This window comes from Ascidiella aspersa, chromosome 7, assembly GCF_963924565.1.
Source record: "Ascidiella aspersa chromosome 7, kaAscAspe10.2, whole genome shotgun sequence".
NCBI classification, from domain to species: Eukaryota; Metazoa; Chordata; class Ascidiacea; order Phlebobranchia; family Ascidiidae; genus Ascidiella; species Ascidiella aspersa.
Genome location: NC_139453.1, coordinates 10539576 through 10555674, shown reverse-complemented (window position 1 = coordinate 10555674; position 16099 = coordinate 10539576). Strand labels below are relative to the sequence as shown.

General features: G+C 36.5%; 1 protein-coding gene and 1 pseudogene across 1 annotated transcript; both read right to left on the bottom strand.

Moving 5' to 3' along the window:
- LOC146137682 (asparagine--tRNA ligase, cytoplasmic-like) lies at positions 1–15221 on the bottom strand. Its single transcript, XM_083394424.1, has 13 exons — positions 15176–15221; positions 14973–15025; positions 14175–14273; positions 13877–13955; positions 13499–13656; positions 13326–13412; positions 12818–12952; positions 11961–12157; positions 10159–10294; positions 9208–9298; positions 5020–5174; positions 773–904; positions 1–132 (listed from the first exon to the last, which is right to left on the bottom strand). Exons 1-13 carry the CDS (start codon positions 15219–15221, stop codon positions 1–3), a joined length of 1500 nt encoding a protein of 499 aa, XP_083250550.1.
- LOC146137683 (uncharacterized) lies at positions 1810–3790 on the bottom strand (annotated as a pseudogene).
- Positions 15222–16099: the final 878 nt, after the last annotated feature.

The following is a 16099-nucleotide window of genomic DNA, read 5'->3' as shown; positions in this document are numbered from 1 at the left end:
CTAGGGACTGCAGCGTTCCAAGAAGCGTGGATAGAGGCAGACGTCACGGATGTGGTACTGATCGCAGAGCCATGTGAGCAGACGCTCTAGGCCGAGACCGTAGCCGCCGTGGGGACAGGTGCCAAACTTTCGCTGCAAAAATTTGCGGAACGCCAATGTTAACTCGCAAAACAAAATAGAATGGCGAAAAGTGTGCCATAATACCGGGTCGCTACGAAAGTTTGAGGTGTTAAAGCGGTTCACCTGTCGAAAGACACCCAAATAATTCCGTGTTCTTTGACAATTGTAGTTTTTCGTATACCCCAAGAGACAGATACACTAATACGTCATTTGGAACCACCTATAGACGACCGATAATATCGGATCGTTTGCGATTACGGATATCAGCAAGGCCTACTTGTCAGAAAATTGAAAAGTAATATCTAAGGTTGTTAATACCTTTCTAACACAAATTATAGCCAAATTACATAGTTAAGAAGGCTTTTTTGACTATTTTGTTTGTTTAACTTTAACTATGACGTATTTCATATTGGTCCCATATGCTTTATAATTATCAACGGTTTATTTTTGGTTACACGGTTGCAAGATTAGAACGTATCAGAATAATAGCAAGGTAAACGACTCAAGTACGGTAGACATATGTGAACCACTTCAATCAGCGACCCATCTAAAACCAAATTAAGTCGCCGATTAATCATTCAAGGTTTACGGAAATTTAAAAGGAAGCACCGATTTGGTGCAAAAAAAATAAAGATAACAAGGTTTGTTTTACCTGGTCTGCGTACCAGTAATACTTGGCCGGGTCCACTCCCTCGGTCTTGTAAGCTTCCATCAGTTCGGCGTGGTCATTCATGCGCATCGAACCGCCGGCGATCTCGCCTACGTTCGGCATCAGCAGGTCGACCTTGTTTCAAATTAAACAAGAAAACAAATTAAGGCATTGCTGAGTTGCTGGGCGCCTTCGCCAATATTTGTTTGAAATAGAGATCCTTTGCACTTTTGCCCGTCATTTATAATTATGCCCGTTGGTATGGGATCGGGACCAGAACATTCGACACAATTTAGCCCTTCTGGAAGGATAATGGTTTTACGTACACACAGTATACCTTATAAATTTAAAAGGACCAAATTTCACCAGGTAATGTTTGGCATCGTTGGAAAGGTATGATCCATGGCTACACGAATTATTTGGTCTTTTGGTGTGTAAATTGATATTTAGGTCTATTTTGGCCGGACGTTGGTGGGATTAAAATTCGCGATAATACGCATATTAAATGCTTAATATAAAATATTTTCAAAATTAATATTTTTGATTTTTTTCTTTCTATGGCATTATAAGGTTGTAGAAGTGTCTTGGTAAAATTTCGCTCGATTGCGAATTGAATTGGGCAAGTGACAGGCGTTTAAAAATGAACGCGATTGCTTATGAATATTAGTATCGGTTATCGACGATAAAAGCCGATATCCTCAAATTTCACAAGGTCATGTTTGGCACCGTTGGAAAGGTATGATCCATGGCTACACGAATTATTTGGTCTCTCGTGTGTAAATATATATATTTTTTAATTTTGAAGAATATTAATTTTTTTTTTAATATATACTTGGGGTACACTATGCACGGATCTGTAATGTAGCTTAGTAATAAATTTCAAAGCCAAAAAGGTCGAGTAGATCGACAGCATCTTGATTAAGACGTTTCGATACGAACTGGTATCATCTTCAGTTAGTGTGGCTGAAAAGCAAATCAAAGCATCACTTATAAAAGGTAGGACGAAATTGTTATCATCTGAGTTTTTACAGATTGAGCCTTTAGGTGTTGAATAGGTAGAGCGGTGTAGATATGGTGTCGAGGTTCTGTTCAGGGCTGCAGTCTTGAATAGATAGCGACTCGAGTAGCCGCAATCTAAACACGTCTGAAGCCCTTCCGAGCACTTCGGAAAAATATAGGGCATTCTTATCGTTGTGATGGAATTTACACCAAATATATTAAATATGTCGTTAAAATTTTGTGCTGACATTGTGTTCTGGCTAGATTTTGGTTTTAAAAGGCGTATCCCCCCAATTATTTTGACAGTGATTTCACAATAATGTTTACAACTTTTCAAAGGTAGATGCGAGCCCTATATAATCCAATTTGAATTTATGTATAAACACTGAGGGAGCACAATCTTGAAAAATAAAATCGCCCAAAATCCCTAAAATCGGTTGAGTAATATAATGGCCTTACGTCAACAAAATAATGGAGGGATTGTGTTTAACAACCAAACATGTGATCATTTCCAAAAGTGGTCTCAAAACGTTTATTTGTTTTGCATACTTTTAGCCATAAAAAACTTTACAAACAAAATTTAAAGAAAATGATCCATTAATCAGTGGCACATACCCCAAATATCATTCGTGAAAATTGAATGAGCAGGGGAGGAGGAGTCACAAATTAAACACCAAAAAAAATGATTTTGAGAAAAACGAGTTTAAAATACGAAAAACAATGGAAATAACTTTAAAGTAACACCAATGGCCACAATTGTTGAATAGCATCATGTTGTGAACATTTTTAAACCATATTTGTGCCTTAAAAGCCTCCAGGAGCATAGTCACATGTCTCGGGAGATTGTGGAACATTGAATATTTTACATTTTTTTTACTCTTGAAAAATGTTGCGATGTCTAACTCTTTTTTATCTTTTAAACCCAGTGCTTTGTTTGTAAAAACATTTACAGGCAACTCGTTAGTTGAATAAATGTAAAAAAAACCTTGATAGCCCACATTCCTACTCTAGAACAGACAAAGCCACTGCATGTTTCACTGTTGCAGTTCCGAAGAATTTTGTTTTAGGACATCTTCGCCATATAGTGACATTGAATGACTCATTTTGGTTCTGGGTGAGTCCACTTACACATCTTTTTAATAAAGACATATCTGACAACCTCTTGTGCTGTAAAAGGCAGCATGTGCTGTAAAAAAGATTCTGGTAGTTTCTTCATTTCTTTTTTTCTTCTTCTTGCTTGCTGGTGGGTCATTGAACTATTTCTTGTACCTGTACCACCCCACACTGTCATCCAGGCATTATGTATGCAGCTCTTGTGGATCTTTATGAGCTTTGCTGTGGTGAAAACTAGCAAATATATTGGTTTGTATTTTCCTTGACAGACTTGTCAATATCATCCGGATTTCTAGATGTTGTTGTGAACTCCATGATATGTATGGTTGCGGTAATGGCTGCTGAGTTGCAAGTAATGCATGTAAGTTTACTTCATGTGAGTTTGCGTTGTTTTGATGTGGACCATGTTGTTTCGCGGCCGCACTTTGTACATTGAAAAGCCAACTGGCAAGACAAACCACTTTTGTTGTCTACATCAATGACTTTTATAGAGCCTGAAGTAAAATAAACATACCTCAATAAAACATCATAGTTACTAACTATAAACATAATACCGTTATATCTATGTTTGTAAGAGAATACACTATAGTATAGAATAGCATATCTAACTTTATTACCCTTTACAGATTTATTTATTTATAATTTCAAGCTATAACTGTTAAATGTTTTTTTCTTTTAAAACCAGTTTATAAACCACTTACCATCTTCACACATATGCAACCTAAACATTGCTTCAGAAAGGCACTGGAGGTCAATCAAGCGAAATCCAGTACTTTGAGCATCTATATTATCCTTACAATCTTCTTCAGGAAGTAAACTATGTTTAAGTTGCCTTACAGAAGCAGTAGTCACATAACCCCTTTTAGGTTCTACAGAACTAACAGATGAGACTGCCTGCTGCTTAGGCATTTTGGCTAAATGCTGTTTAGCAACACCTCTAAACTTCTTACGTTTACTGCATCTAGGCATTTTGAAAATTTTGCAGATAATTCTGAAAATCTAAAACCACAGAAGATAGTCACCATCTAACAGCAAATACTACCCAAAAATGTCACTTATCAGTCATTCAAAAGCGAATTGTTGAGTAGGCCACCTAAAACTAAACAAAAATCATCTTCTTTGTCCCCACCTGGCAGTTCCGATTTACTCAGAACTAGTTAATAAACCGTCAGAGAAGCTGGAAACCTAGGTCACAGAATCTGGAAACCTGTTTTCAAATTATGGTTCTTTAAGACTAAAATAGGTGGCAGTATTTACACCAGAAAGTGTAAAGAGGCACGACGCAATACCGTAGATTTCTGCCAAAAAATGTTTTGCACTTAAAAGGTGCCTTCCAGAAATGGAAGGTAAAAGTAAGAGGTGTGAATTTAGGAAATCGAATAATATATTGAAATCAGCGTGAAATTCTTATTTTAGATCAATGTTTCTTAACCTTTTTAGCACTCGTAGCCTACCTTTTGAGCTTTTATGAAATTTTCTTGTACCCCCTGTCTACAATAATCGCAAAGTAAATAAAATAGTAATAATAGAATTAAACTCAGTGTATTTATAACTTAGATGTTAAATGTATGCATTAAAAACAGTCTTGTAATTTCAACAAAATTTACAACATACAAACAATAAGTCAACTTACAGCTACTTATGGCTTTTTTATTGGTGCTTTTCGTAAACTACGCATTCTTCACAAAAATGCCTAAATTGGGCATAATTTCATACTGTATGTTGTACCCCCTACCTTTTTTACCCCCTACTTTGGTGCTTCGTACAATCAACCCCTGGTCAAGAACTCCTGTTCCAGATCAACTAAAACATAAAAATCAAGCAAAAAATAATTGAGGTAAACCCTTAATATGAAATTGTTTATACTGTAAGAATAGGCAAATGTTTCCATTTTTGTTTTCGACTCTTTCCCCCCTTTATAAGTCTTTGTAACTTCATAGAGTCTTTAAAACTCAGTTTGGGCGACTGCCCCCCCGGTTTGGCGAAATCCCAATGAAGGCTAATTGTTTTTATATACATAGCTTGCACGAAAATCCCTAATTGGCAAATATGGAATAAATTCATTCAAAAACAAAAAAAAATAAATTGAAATAAAATCCTCATGTTGTTGGCCGAAAGTCTAGAAGTCCAAAACTTACCGATTCGGTAAGGCGTCGGTCGTCGGCGCACTTCTGCATGTAGTAGCACTTTATCACAGCCGGGAAGCGACAGATGAGAATCGGTTCATTGATCTTGTCGATCATCTTCCGTTCCGGTATCTCTGGGATCTCCTCACCAAACTCGTAGTAGGAGCCTGAAGGAAGAAGAAAGTAGACGTTCGTTTAAACCAGGGGCGTGCAACCTGCGGCCCGCGGGCCAAAACAGGCCCGCGGAACCAAAATATGTGGCCCGCGGTGTGCTTAGGTTTTTGGCCCGCACCACTAAACATTCAGGTATAACTGTATATAGTGTCGCGTCATAAGTAATAATTAGTGGATAATTTGGAATTTATCGTATTGCATAATTTTACCTCGTTTGCTTTCACATAAAACCTGTATTTTTTTGCTATAACGTAACCGTTGCTAACCAAAACATTCCCAGCAAAACGCGCCGTTATGTGATGACACACATTTCCGCTGCCCTAAAAAAGGTTTTTCGTGCTATGACACGTAACCTGTTTTCGTCATGCGAAGTGTAAATATATTTATGTGTTGGCGTTTCGATATACCAGTTGGTCGCCAGTTAAATTCTGAAAGGTTGTGTTGCTCGCCGGCTTCTGGCTGGCTTGCTAAACACCAGCCTACAAACACTGTGTGGATTTGTAATCAGACTACAGCAAATACCTTGAAGTAATAGTGAGGTTGATTGGTCGAGGCAAATTAGTTTAATGAGACTTGTAATCAACACGCATGCTTCAATAGCTTGCAAATTTTTAGTTGATTAGAATTAGAACTTTTTTTTTTAGTTGATTAGAAATTTGCAATTTTTTTGATCTTGAAATGCTTTTGAATAGCTACTTATGGCATGTAAAGAAAGCATATTAAAAATGTCCGTTTGATCTTTTTCGCTTATTTGAAATGAAATTGTTTTATTTTCAATTTCAATGTTCATGTGAGTTGTAAAAAAAGAAACAAATTTCTCTCTTCGCAGCTAAAAGTAGTTTTTTACCGCGAACAGCTCAAACTAAATAAGTTCCCCAGCTGAGAAAATTTGTCGCTTTTAAGGTGGCATTGTTCGGTTCAACGTACGTGTGTGAGCACTTTTTTGTGGTACCGGTAGTTATAACACAGTCGTAGGCCAACTGGGGACCGCGAGTTATTTTTTTAATAGCTTGGTGTTATCATGTACCGTAGTCGTTTGCCGCATGATAGGCCGTACATTCATTGCACTTTATTATAACAATTGGTGTGGCATATAATGTTTTAAATCGGCCCAGCTTGGATAGACCCACGTGCCAAATGTGGTCTTGTGAGCCTGTAAAACTATATTTTTTGCCAACTTTAACTCTATGTAAACGCAAATTTGTCGCGCTTCGCGCGTATATTCTTTTTTATATAATGTTTTATATTAATGCGCCACTGTTTTCGTAGCTCTAAAAAGATTAGCCTACTTTGGGCCGCAACAAAAAGTTTGCCGACCACTGCACTAAGGTGGACGACGAGACATGCAAGTGGCCCGTGGTCTAATCCGAATACACATATTTGGCCCGGCAGTATAAAAGGTTGCACGTCCCTGATGTACAGTGTTTTACAATGTTATTACAAATGAGTCACACAAACTTTAATCTTTAATCTGTTAATATATTTGTTGAATTTAATAAACATTACTGAAAATTCGTAAGCTATCCAATAAACATACTGTATAAAAGACCAGATAAATTATTTATTATTAACACACGGAACTGTTTGAAGAAGGCTAACTACAATTTTTAACGTAAAATTAAAAAAGAATTGTACCTATTTTTTCTGCAATGACATTTTACAATGACAAGAATAGAAATACATTTACTTGAAAAAAAAACATTGTAAAATAAACAACGTTTCAGTCTGCCACTCCTTTAAACAATTGAAACGTTGCGCGACGCTTCACATTAGAAAAGTGATAAATAGAAACCGTTTTTCGCATCAGCTAGGGCAGGGGTCGGCAACCCCCGGCACGCGTGCCACTTGTGGCACGCAAGATGGTTTGGCATGGCACGCCAATTGATTTAACGCGCATGTTATATCACCTTAAGAAAGTGCAACCATTACATCACTACCACATCATTAACATTACTATTACATCACTAACACTAGCGCTAACTAAATGGTTGCACACATTGCCAGTTCGAGTCACAAATAAGTGCCTTAACTGTATTGTATTTAATATTATTTTTTGAGAGCGTCAAACTTGTTGTTTACCACTAACCGTTCGTATTACGTCACAATGCCCCAAATTTAGCGTAACGTTTATTACGTTAAAGCAGGGCATTCTACATCAGTGGTTCTCAACCGCCGGTCCGCGTCAACTTTCCTGTCGGTCATCCAAATATATTACAAATTAATATCTCAATTGCATAAAGCAAGATGTTGAAGGCGGCTTGTCCATCAAATTTAGAACTTAGCCAGTTCCGTAATTTGCAGCATTGTGACGTAACATAGAGTTAACGGTCTACTTTGGACTTCATCTTACGTCACAATGCTGCAAGTGTTGTGCCCAAATATTTAAAAGTAGGCTACAACTCGTTTAAATCCTAAACTTTAAGACCAGTTGTACGTGAAAAACTTCAATAGAACCATTACATAGAAGTTTTCGTGATTTTCTTTTAAGTTGCATAATTGTGTCATAATTACATTTTGGGTTGATTTTAATTTTTGAAGGTCCACCGGTTCGCCAAAATTGTTTTAAAATTTTGCCGGTCCGTAAGCTTAAAAGGTTGAGAACCATTGTTCTACATTAAAAGTAAGCACGTGTGTTTTTGTGCGACTGGGAAACCAACAAAAAGCGAAACTGAACACTTCTAGGTATCGGCTTAAAAGCATCGAAGTATATTTGAAAAAATCTACGTAAATTAGATGTCAGATGACAGCAGGGCTGCTGATTCGGACTCGGGAGTCGAGTAAGACCAGGTAAAACTACCCGAGTCCAACGTGTGCGGCATGCGCAGTACTAAACTTCGAAACTGATAAAGCAGCAAACTGTAAATTGTTAAGTTAGAATAGCATGTACTCGTGGCATATTTTCCATGACCCTAAAGTGGATTGCGGAATATCCACCTTAATTTAATTACATAATTGGTGAAATACAGAGGCAGAGTCGGACTCGGGTTGTTTTTAACCAACTCCGCAGACCTGATTGCCAGTGCGAAACCAAACATAGAAAAATGTTTGGCACGCGAGTTGTTAATATTTTGACATTATTCATAAACTGGCACACTGCGTACGAAAGGTTGCCGACCCCTGACCTAGGGTATATGTTATGCTTGAGAAACTGGAATTTACTTGTAGAAAGACACAGAAGGACAATTATATGTATACGGTATATGAAATACATGTACCTAACTATAGCCACCACTCCAAGGTCACGAATCCAGTTTGGTGAATTTTAATTTAAAAAAAAATTAGTAAATTTGGCACACTTTGCGGATATAGATCTCTGTTTAATCGTTTGATGTGTGTATGATCGTTAAACGAAAGTGGCGATAGAACTTTAAATTCTAATCTAAGCTTTTATCTCTTGTGATGTCATTATTCCAGTTCTATTTTAATTTCAGTTTTTCCAAATGTGTTAAATTGTCCAACGACGATCGATTTCAGCGAAACAAATTTTCAGCAATTCAGATGATTTATTAGGCTTGGAAAATTCCATTCTTGGGGTACTAAATTTTCTCATTTATGTCGTGAAGCAAATGTGATTAGCCGGTATTAAAATTGATTGTGAATTGACCAAAGCTAATTTTAGTTCTGGTTTTAGTTTAATTTTTCAAGTAATTTATAAGTCAAGTAATTTGTACTTTAATATAGGCCTACCTTTAAAAAAATGTTAAGCTTTAATTTTAATTAAAAACTGAAAAAATACGAGTCGTTTAAGCCTAGTTGATGAAAGACTCAGCTTCTATTTGGAAGTAAAATTCAAGTATTCAATTTTTGTGGGGCGAAAATTTCATTAAAAGAGAAGAATGGAATTTTCGCAAAAACAGTATTATAAGAGATGGTTTTTTATACCTCGTTGCTCTACATGAGGTGATTGTTATAAAATGTTCATATCAATAGGCAACCAATCTCAGTTTCCGGAACCCGAAACGACACCAATACATTTAAGCTAGCAATGACGTGTGGCCAAAGTAGTAAATTGTTTCTTATCCCTACCGTCTTCCTTTGTAATGTCGTTTGCCTTCAAGTATTGAATCGCTTCGGAGTATTCCATTCTTCTGAAGGGTCGCTTTGGAGCCACAATGTTCTGCACATACGATAAAACGCGTCAATCATACAGAAACAGGTATAGAAAAGGCTTACGACTCAGTTCGTTAACCAAATGGTCTGTAAGTTGCGCTTTTCGTATAAAGGGTCAAAAAGGGACCGACCAAAGCAAAATGTGAAGTAGAACTTGCATGTCTACAACTGAAGCTTTAAAACAGGGTTGACAATTACCTGTATAAAAACAAATTCTAGATTTAAAAAAATCTTAAATGGAATTCATTTGACGTTTTTTATTAAAATTCGGAAACCAAACGGAAAAGGTATAGCAAACTCTAAAATACAAAATAGTTTAAGAATTAGTTCTACTATAGCTATTTTTAACACATAACAAAAGCTAGTCATGAAATAATTTCAAGCTTTTATAATTATTTTAGGTCATTCCAATATATAAAGTTATTGAAAGATTTAGTGGCGGCTTGTGTATAAACTAAAGTGCAAATAAATGTAAACGCATTAAACCAAGGTTTGTTGGTGCTCGCATTTATAAACAACAAATGCAAAAATTTTAAAGAAAAAAATTCTCAAACAATCTTCAAAAATAGAAATAAATTCTAAAACATTCACGTAAAAAAGAAAATATGTATGCTTTTAATGATCTAAAATCGAATCAATTGACATGCTTTGAAGTAAGTTCACAAATAAATAACTATAAATTACCTAGGAAATCTACAAAGACGAATATGATTTAAAACGTTGGTTTTACAATTGCACTTTTCTAACACATAAACCTAGACAAATTCAAGAAATTACCAATCGTTTGTAAAAAAAATTCTGTACGCAAAGTAATTATCAAAGTTCATTGCAACCCTGTACTAACTAAAGTGCCAGTTCCACACGTACCGGGTTCAAATCCCGCACCAGCTGACCGGCAGGTCCCTTGAGAACTTTGTCGACCACATCTGCGATAAGATCCTCCAGTCTGTCAAGGAGGTCTTCAAAGCTGATGAAGGGACACTCTGCCTCCACATGGGTGTACCTAGCAAAATAAAGCCGAATGACAAAGACCGGATTTCGCCTACCAAACTGATGGACACACTTGGACGACCAAAAATTTTCGTCCCCTTGCGACTTGATTAGATTTAAATCGAAATTCGCTTGGTATAAACCGAATTTTCGTGAACTAGAAATTATACTAAAATAAACTAGAATTAACTTTATTCAAATGACAAGGATTTTTTTCAAGTGGCATGAAATTATTTTTATGTAATTGCCAATTATTATAGCACACCAGGATTAGGACTATCGAGAAGCTGGTAAAAGCCGTTCGACAAAGTAGCAAATATTGAAAAATGAAAAGCATATTCAAACTAGATTTGGCACACAAGTAATTTTCAAATTAAATTAGAATCAAAATTACATTTTGCTCTAATTCGGTAATCGATACAACGACAATTTTGTAGTTAAAAGTCTAAATCGCGATCAAAAAAGTGCAAATATAGGTTTGTGCAGCTAATTGTTGTGCCAATTCATTACATAGAAGTAAGACTGAAAGTAAAAAATAAGAGAGTTGGCCCATAGAAAACAATAAAGTTCTGCTTTTTTATGAACTAATAGAGACCTGGGCAAAGTAATGCCCGCCAAGCAGTTTAATCCATCTCTTGGCTTTTTTTCTGTAACATATTTTTGCTACTTTTCTATCTAGTAACGCATCTGCAAATATCTATCCTATTGTCTGTACGTACCTTACGAAAATATTCACTATGAAATCAGTGACGCACACAGGTAAAAAAAGCGCGACCTATTTATATGTTTGGTTGTATATGAAATTTTGTGTAGGTGGATAAGTACACGATTAATGTATTAATTCAAGAACCCGGTCCACTTGACTATAATTTTTGATTAAAGTTGGTTGGTTTTGTCCCCAATCGCTGCTTGAAAAATATATTACTCGTCATATCAAAATATCGATTAGGCCTTCGATTAAACGAGTTAGCAATTTTATTATTTTTATTTCCTTGACTAGCTATCCAGTGGTTCTCAAACTTTTTTTACAAATTACGCAATTACGCAAAAAAATGTTTTTTAATTTCTCACGGTCCCTTAAAAACATACACGAATAACCACAAAATAACACATTGTTTTTAATGGTATCAATGGGGCGGGTTAAGTTGCTTCATTGCTATTAGCTCGGCTAAGTTAACCTCTATCTAACGAATTACTTTTTTGAGTAAAGCAATCACGAACAGTTTTAAAATCGTGACGGTGTAGGCCACAGTGGCAGCGCAGCAAGCTGTAAAAACGTAATTCGCGTAAGCACCCCAACACTATGACGTCACAATGCACAATTCAACTTAAAGCGTGCAATACCGTGAATGAAAAACTAATCGGCTTAGTTTGGAAAAGAAGGTTTCCTGAGATTTTATTGCACAAAACATTTTGTTTCTTAAGGAGCGTCGTGTTTATTTTTTTGTAAGATGCTTCGCGGTCCCAGAAAATTGGACCCAAATGGACCCCGGACCCCAGTTAGAGAACCACTGAGCTATACCAATGACTGAGACTTGACTTAGCCCACTATTTTTTCAAATGACTTTTCTTGGACTAGAGTTATTTTGTAATTGACTTTGTATGGTATAGGCCTACTCAAGATTCAATTTTTCTTAGCATATGCAGGGCGGCAAAACGCAAAGTAGAATCTCCCTTACTCGGACAAATGGCGACGCGAGCGGTTCTCGGCGCGGTACGACTCGGCCATACAGAATACGTCACCCATAGACGGGAGGCAGGTTTCGAGGTAGAGCTGCGAAGTTTGGGTAAGATAGGCCAGCTCGCCGAAGAAGTCCAACTTGAAGAGGGTCGAGCCCCCCTCGCCCTGGGTCTGCACTAAGCAGGGCGGGGTCACCTGGAAAAATAAATGCAAATGTTGTGTTGCTGGCAACTGTAGGAATAATTAAAGGTGGTGCATTTTGTAATATTGTTTGTTGTTAAATGTTTTGGAGATCTATACAATTTGCTATAGGTGAACAAATCCTCAACAAATTGAATTACAAGGGTATCGAGTATTGACCAACATACATCGTCCATAAATAGGGGAAAACTACGTCAATTCGGAAAAAATATAATTCGTCACGTATAGTTAGAACATATGTACAGGGGTTGGAGGGGCATCTTAAACATTGAACAAACAGCAGCTCATGGTTTATAAGCCAGTGTTATACTGGTCGCATGCTGGCAATCATGGATAGGCTGTAAATAGTACAGGGAGAGTCAAAGTGCGGTTCGAGCAACGAGTTTTAGGGGTCACGAGTAAGGCTACATTAATCTTATTTCTATTAGTTTCTCGAGTTTTTGTACAACCAAAATATATGACTTTCACTGACCCTAGTAACATCTTACGGGCTATCCGCACTACCCCTTTCGGTTGTTTCCCTGCTACTGATGGGCTATCGTTTTAAAAACGTATGCAACCAAGTAAGCGAGTTTCAGGTCAACACTAGTGACTTTTTAAAAGGCCAAAGTAAAAAAATAAGCATGAAAACAACCGAAGGGGTAGTGCGGTCACCTCATAGTAGCCTCGTTCGAAGTAGTGATCACGGAAAGCCTGCATCAAGTAGGATCGGATTCGTAGGATTTTAGACGTCTTCTCTCCTCTAATGACCAAGTGCCGGTTGTCCAGCTTGATGTCATCGTCAGCATCCTGCAAAAGTAATTAAGTTTATTGTTTAAAAACGGAAGGAAAGATGTGCTCTTTACGGCGATTGACTATGGACGTGTTCTGCAGCAGGCCAAAAGTTTGCCTATTTCGGTTGGAAAGTGTGACATATATATAGTCATTGTTCATTTATAGTTTCACAAATATCAATAAAGAACCGACACAAAGGCTATGTGTTTATCGTGCTTGAACTTTATGGCAATTATGCTTTAAAGGAAGTTATACGAAATCCCACATTACCACAAAATTGCAGTTTCAATGAGGATAGAAAATGACTTTTTCTCAGAAGTTTAAAAAAAGTGAAAATTTGGTCGAAATACACATTATATATGGAATATATATTTGTTGTTACATTAACCTGGTTAAGAACATTCTCAATACCACCGGGTGGGGCAAGACCAACAAGTTCCCAATAATCGCAAACAAGCTCATGGCCTCCTGGTGCCTAATAAAAAAACAAGGGTTTATAAGGTAGAACGTAAAAAAACACATAATATGATTTTGATAAAGCTTCTGAAAAACTTTACTAACCGATTTTCCCTCTGGAACTTTGGTTATCGTGCCATACAGGGTTACAGTGCTTTCGGGGTTGAGTATTATTGCATTGTAGGTCTGACAAAGTTTGTCGTTTAAGATTGCCTGCAGATAACCAGTGCCGTCTCTCAGCACTATAAAGAGCATGGTCTCGCCTACAAGAAAATGTGATTCAAAAAGCAATGCCAAATTGCCCAGTGTTACAAATTTTATAGCCACTAAAGTCATTGATGTAATCATTACAAAAAATCAAATGGTAAACTTAGGTGCGACTTGAAATTTACATTTGGCAATCGTTTATCCTTTTCAAGACAAAATAATTACCAAAAGTTATAATTTTATTTAAATTTAACTAGTTTTGCATTTTTTGCTTACCCTGTCTTTGCAATCTGTGAACCCATCCAGAAACTTTAACTCTTTGATCGCGATTCTTTTTGCAGTCTATAATCCTTACCTAAAAATCAAAACAGGATATTGAAAATATGCAAATTATTAGTTTTTGATACAAAGAATAACAAACTTCTGTTGGAATTGAAAGTTGCAAATTATCCTAGGTTGGGTTTTTAACTTTGTTTAAATTTGGAGTGAGAATTTTAGCGCTTAATATGTTGCCTGACAGACTGAACTGTTAGTTTTTATCACACTTTTTTTTCTTTAACTTTATACATAATACCTTTGTTGCTTTAGGAAGGGTGTGATCCTCAGAGATTATAATATTTTTTGCTTCTTCCAGGTTCTTGTCCCTTCTTTCGGCATCCTCTTGATCTTTTTTCTGTATTTAAAGCAACAGTTTTCATCAAAAATTGCAATAGTTTAACTTTTATCTACTACAAGGTTTTATAGAAATTTTTCTACCCGAAAAGTGGTCGATTTAAATGGAAAGTTTATAGGACCTTGTCTTATTTAAGGTTTATAACACTGTCTTATAAGTTTGAACTGGAAAGTACATAATTATGGAAGCATGGCTTTGTTCTGTTTAGATTAGGATTCTATTACCATTTCATTGTTTGTGGCCGCAAAATATTCATGACAACATATATAGTTTATTTTAGTTATAGTCTTAGCCAAAATTTTGCCATACATACCCTAAAAAGGGTTATTCAATTTAAACTGTCGGACATATTATATACCAAATGGCATTACTGCCGTGTTTTGGGTTTGCATTCAACGTCAAATATCTTCGGCGGGAATGAATTTCTGATGACAAAATAGCCTATTCAACAGTCCGTCACTAAGCTAATATTGAGTTTCCTAAATAGTACCTTAATTAACCTCACTATTGACTATAACATAATTCTTGTCCCCTCTGGATTTCAAATGCGATTATCATTATTGTCCCCCCCTCCTTTTATCTAGGCTTTGGCAATCAGGTCATATTTATTTAAAAAACAGATATGCTGATTTGTTTAAAGGTGAAAGTGAACTAAGCTTTCACAAAAGTTATTAGTAAAATTTTTGACAAAACGCAAACCCAAACCTTGCTATTCTCTTTTGAGTCGGGCTTATCGCCGGTGTGCAGCTTACCTGTAAAATAAATGACAAAATATATTCATGTATACTGTATAGCCTACATCAGCCAATTCATGTATATACTATTGTTATTAAATGAACATAAAAGTTGAATTTTACATGAAATAAGGTACAATTATTATTTGGTTGTAGTTAACAACCAACCTAGCACTAAATCCTTAAGTTCTTGTTGCATACCACCTTCAGCCATCAAGCTTAAATCCGATGCTCCACTTGATAAAAATCAGAATGCGACACAGCTAAATCTAAACAAATATAATAACCAACGAATGTTTATTTGTGAAATGAAATATACGCACACACATCTATGTGTGTTAACAACTTAGATCTAGCCCTTTTGAAGCTGCTTTTTGACCAACGACTGCGGCTTTCGTATACCATGGAAGCCATTGCAGACTTATCTGTCGATCAATGATGCAAAGAGGATCAGGCTAGAAAAACAACTAGGCTGCATTGAGGTTCGAACTCACGACCTCCGTGAAGCCGGGACCGTCGATCTACCAACTAAGCTACACAGTTTCTCGACGCGCTCCTCTCTGATCCTGTGTTGGTCAGTTCGTAGATAACGGTCCCGGCTTGACCGGAGGTCGTAAGTTCGGATTTCAAAGTATCTCTCGGCATCCTTGGGCATTAGAAATAGCACCCAAGTGTGCCGCGCCACCCAAGTTAAGAACCAATGAATTATGAGATTAACGCCCAATATTTCGGTTAAGGTGCGGGTTGGCGTTTGGGTGTGGGTGGGTCAAATAAAAGTAAATTTATTATTTAAGTATAACGCTTTACCCACCATCCAAACTCAAACTGGCACGCTCACCCAACTAATGCGAGTTGTGATAGAATTCTAGACCAGTGCTGAATTTTATCGAGAATTCAAACATTTTTTATCGCATATCGTAATATAGGTTTGGGTACAGTTCCTAGAGAACCTTGTAAACAATAAATTTGTGTAAACTGGTAAATACAGTGCGTGGCAATTTTACCTAAAAATTACTGCAAAAAAAATTAGAAAAAACTAAAAACTGTAAAAGAAAGTAAACGACCTTTTTATAAACGAAAGTGATGACATCT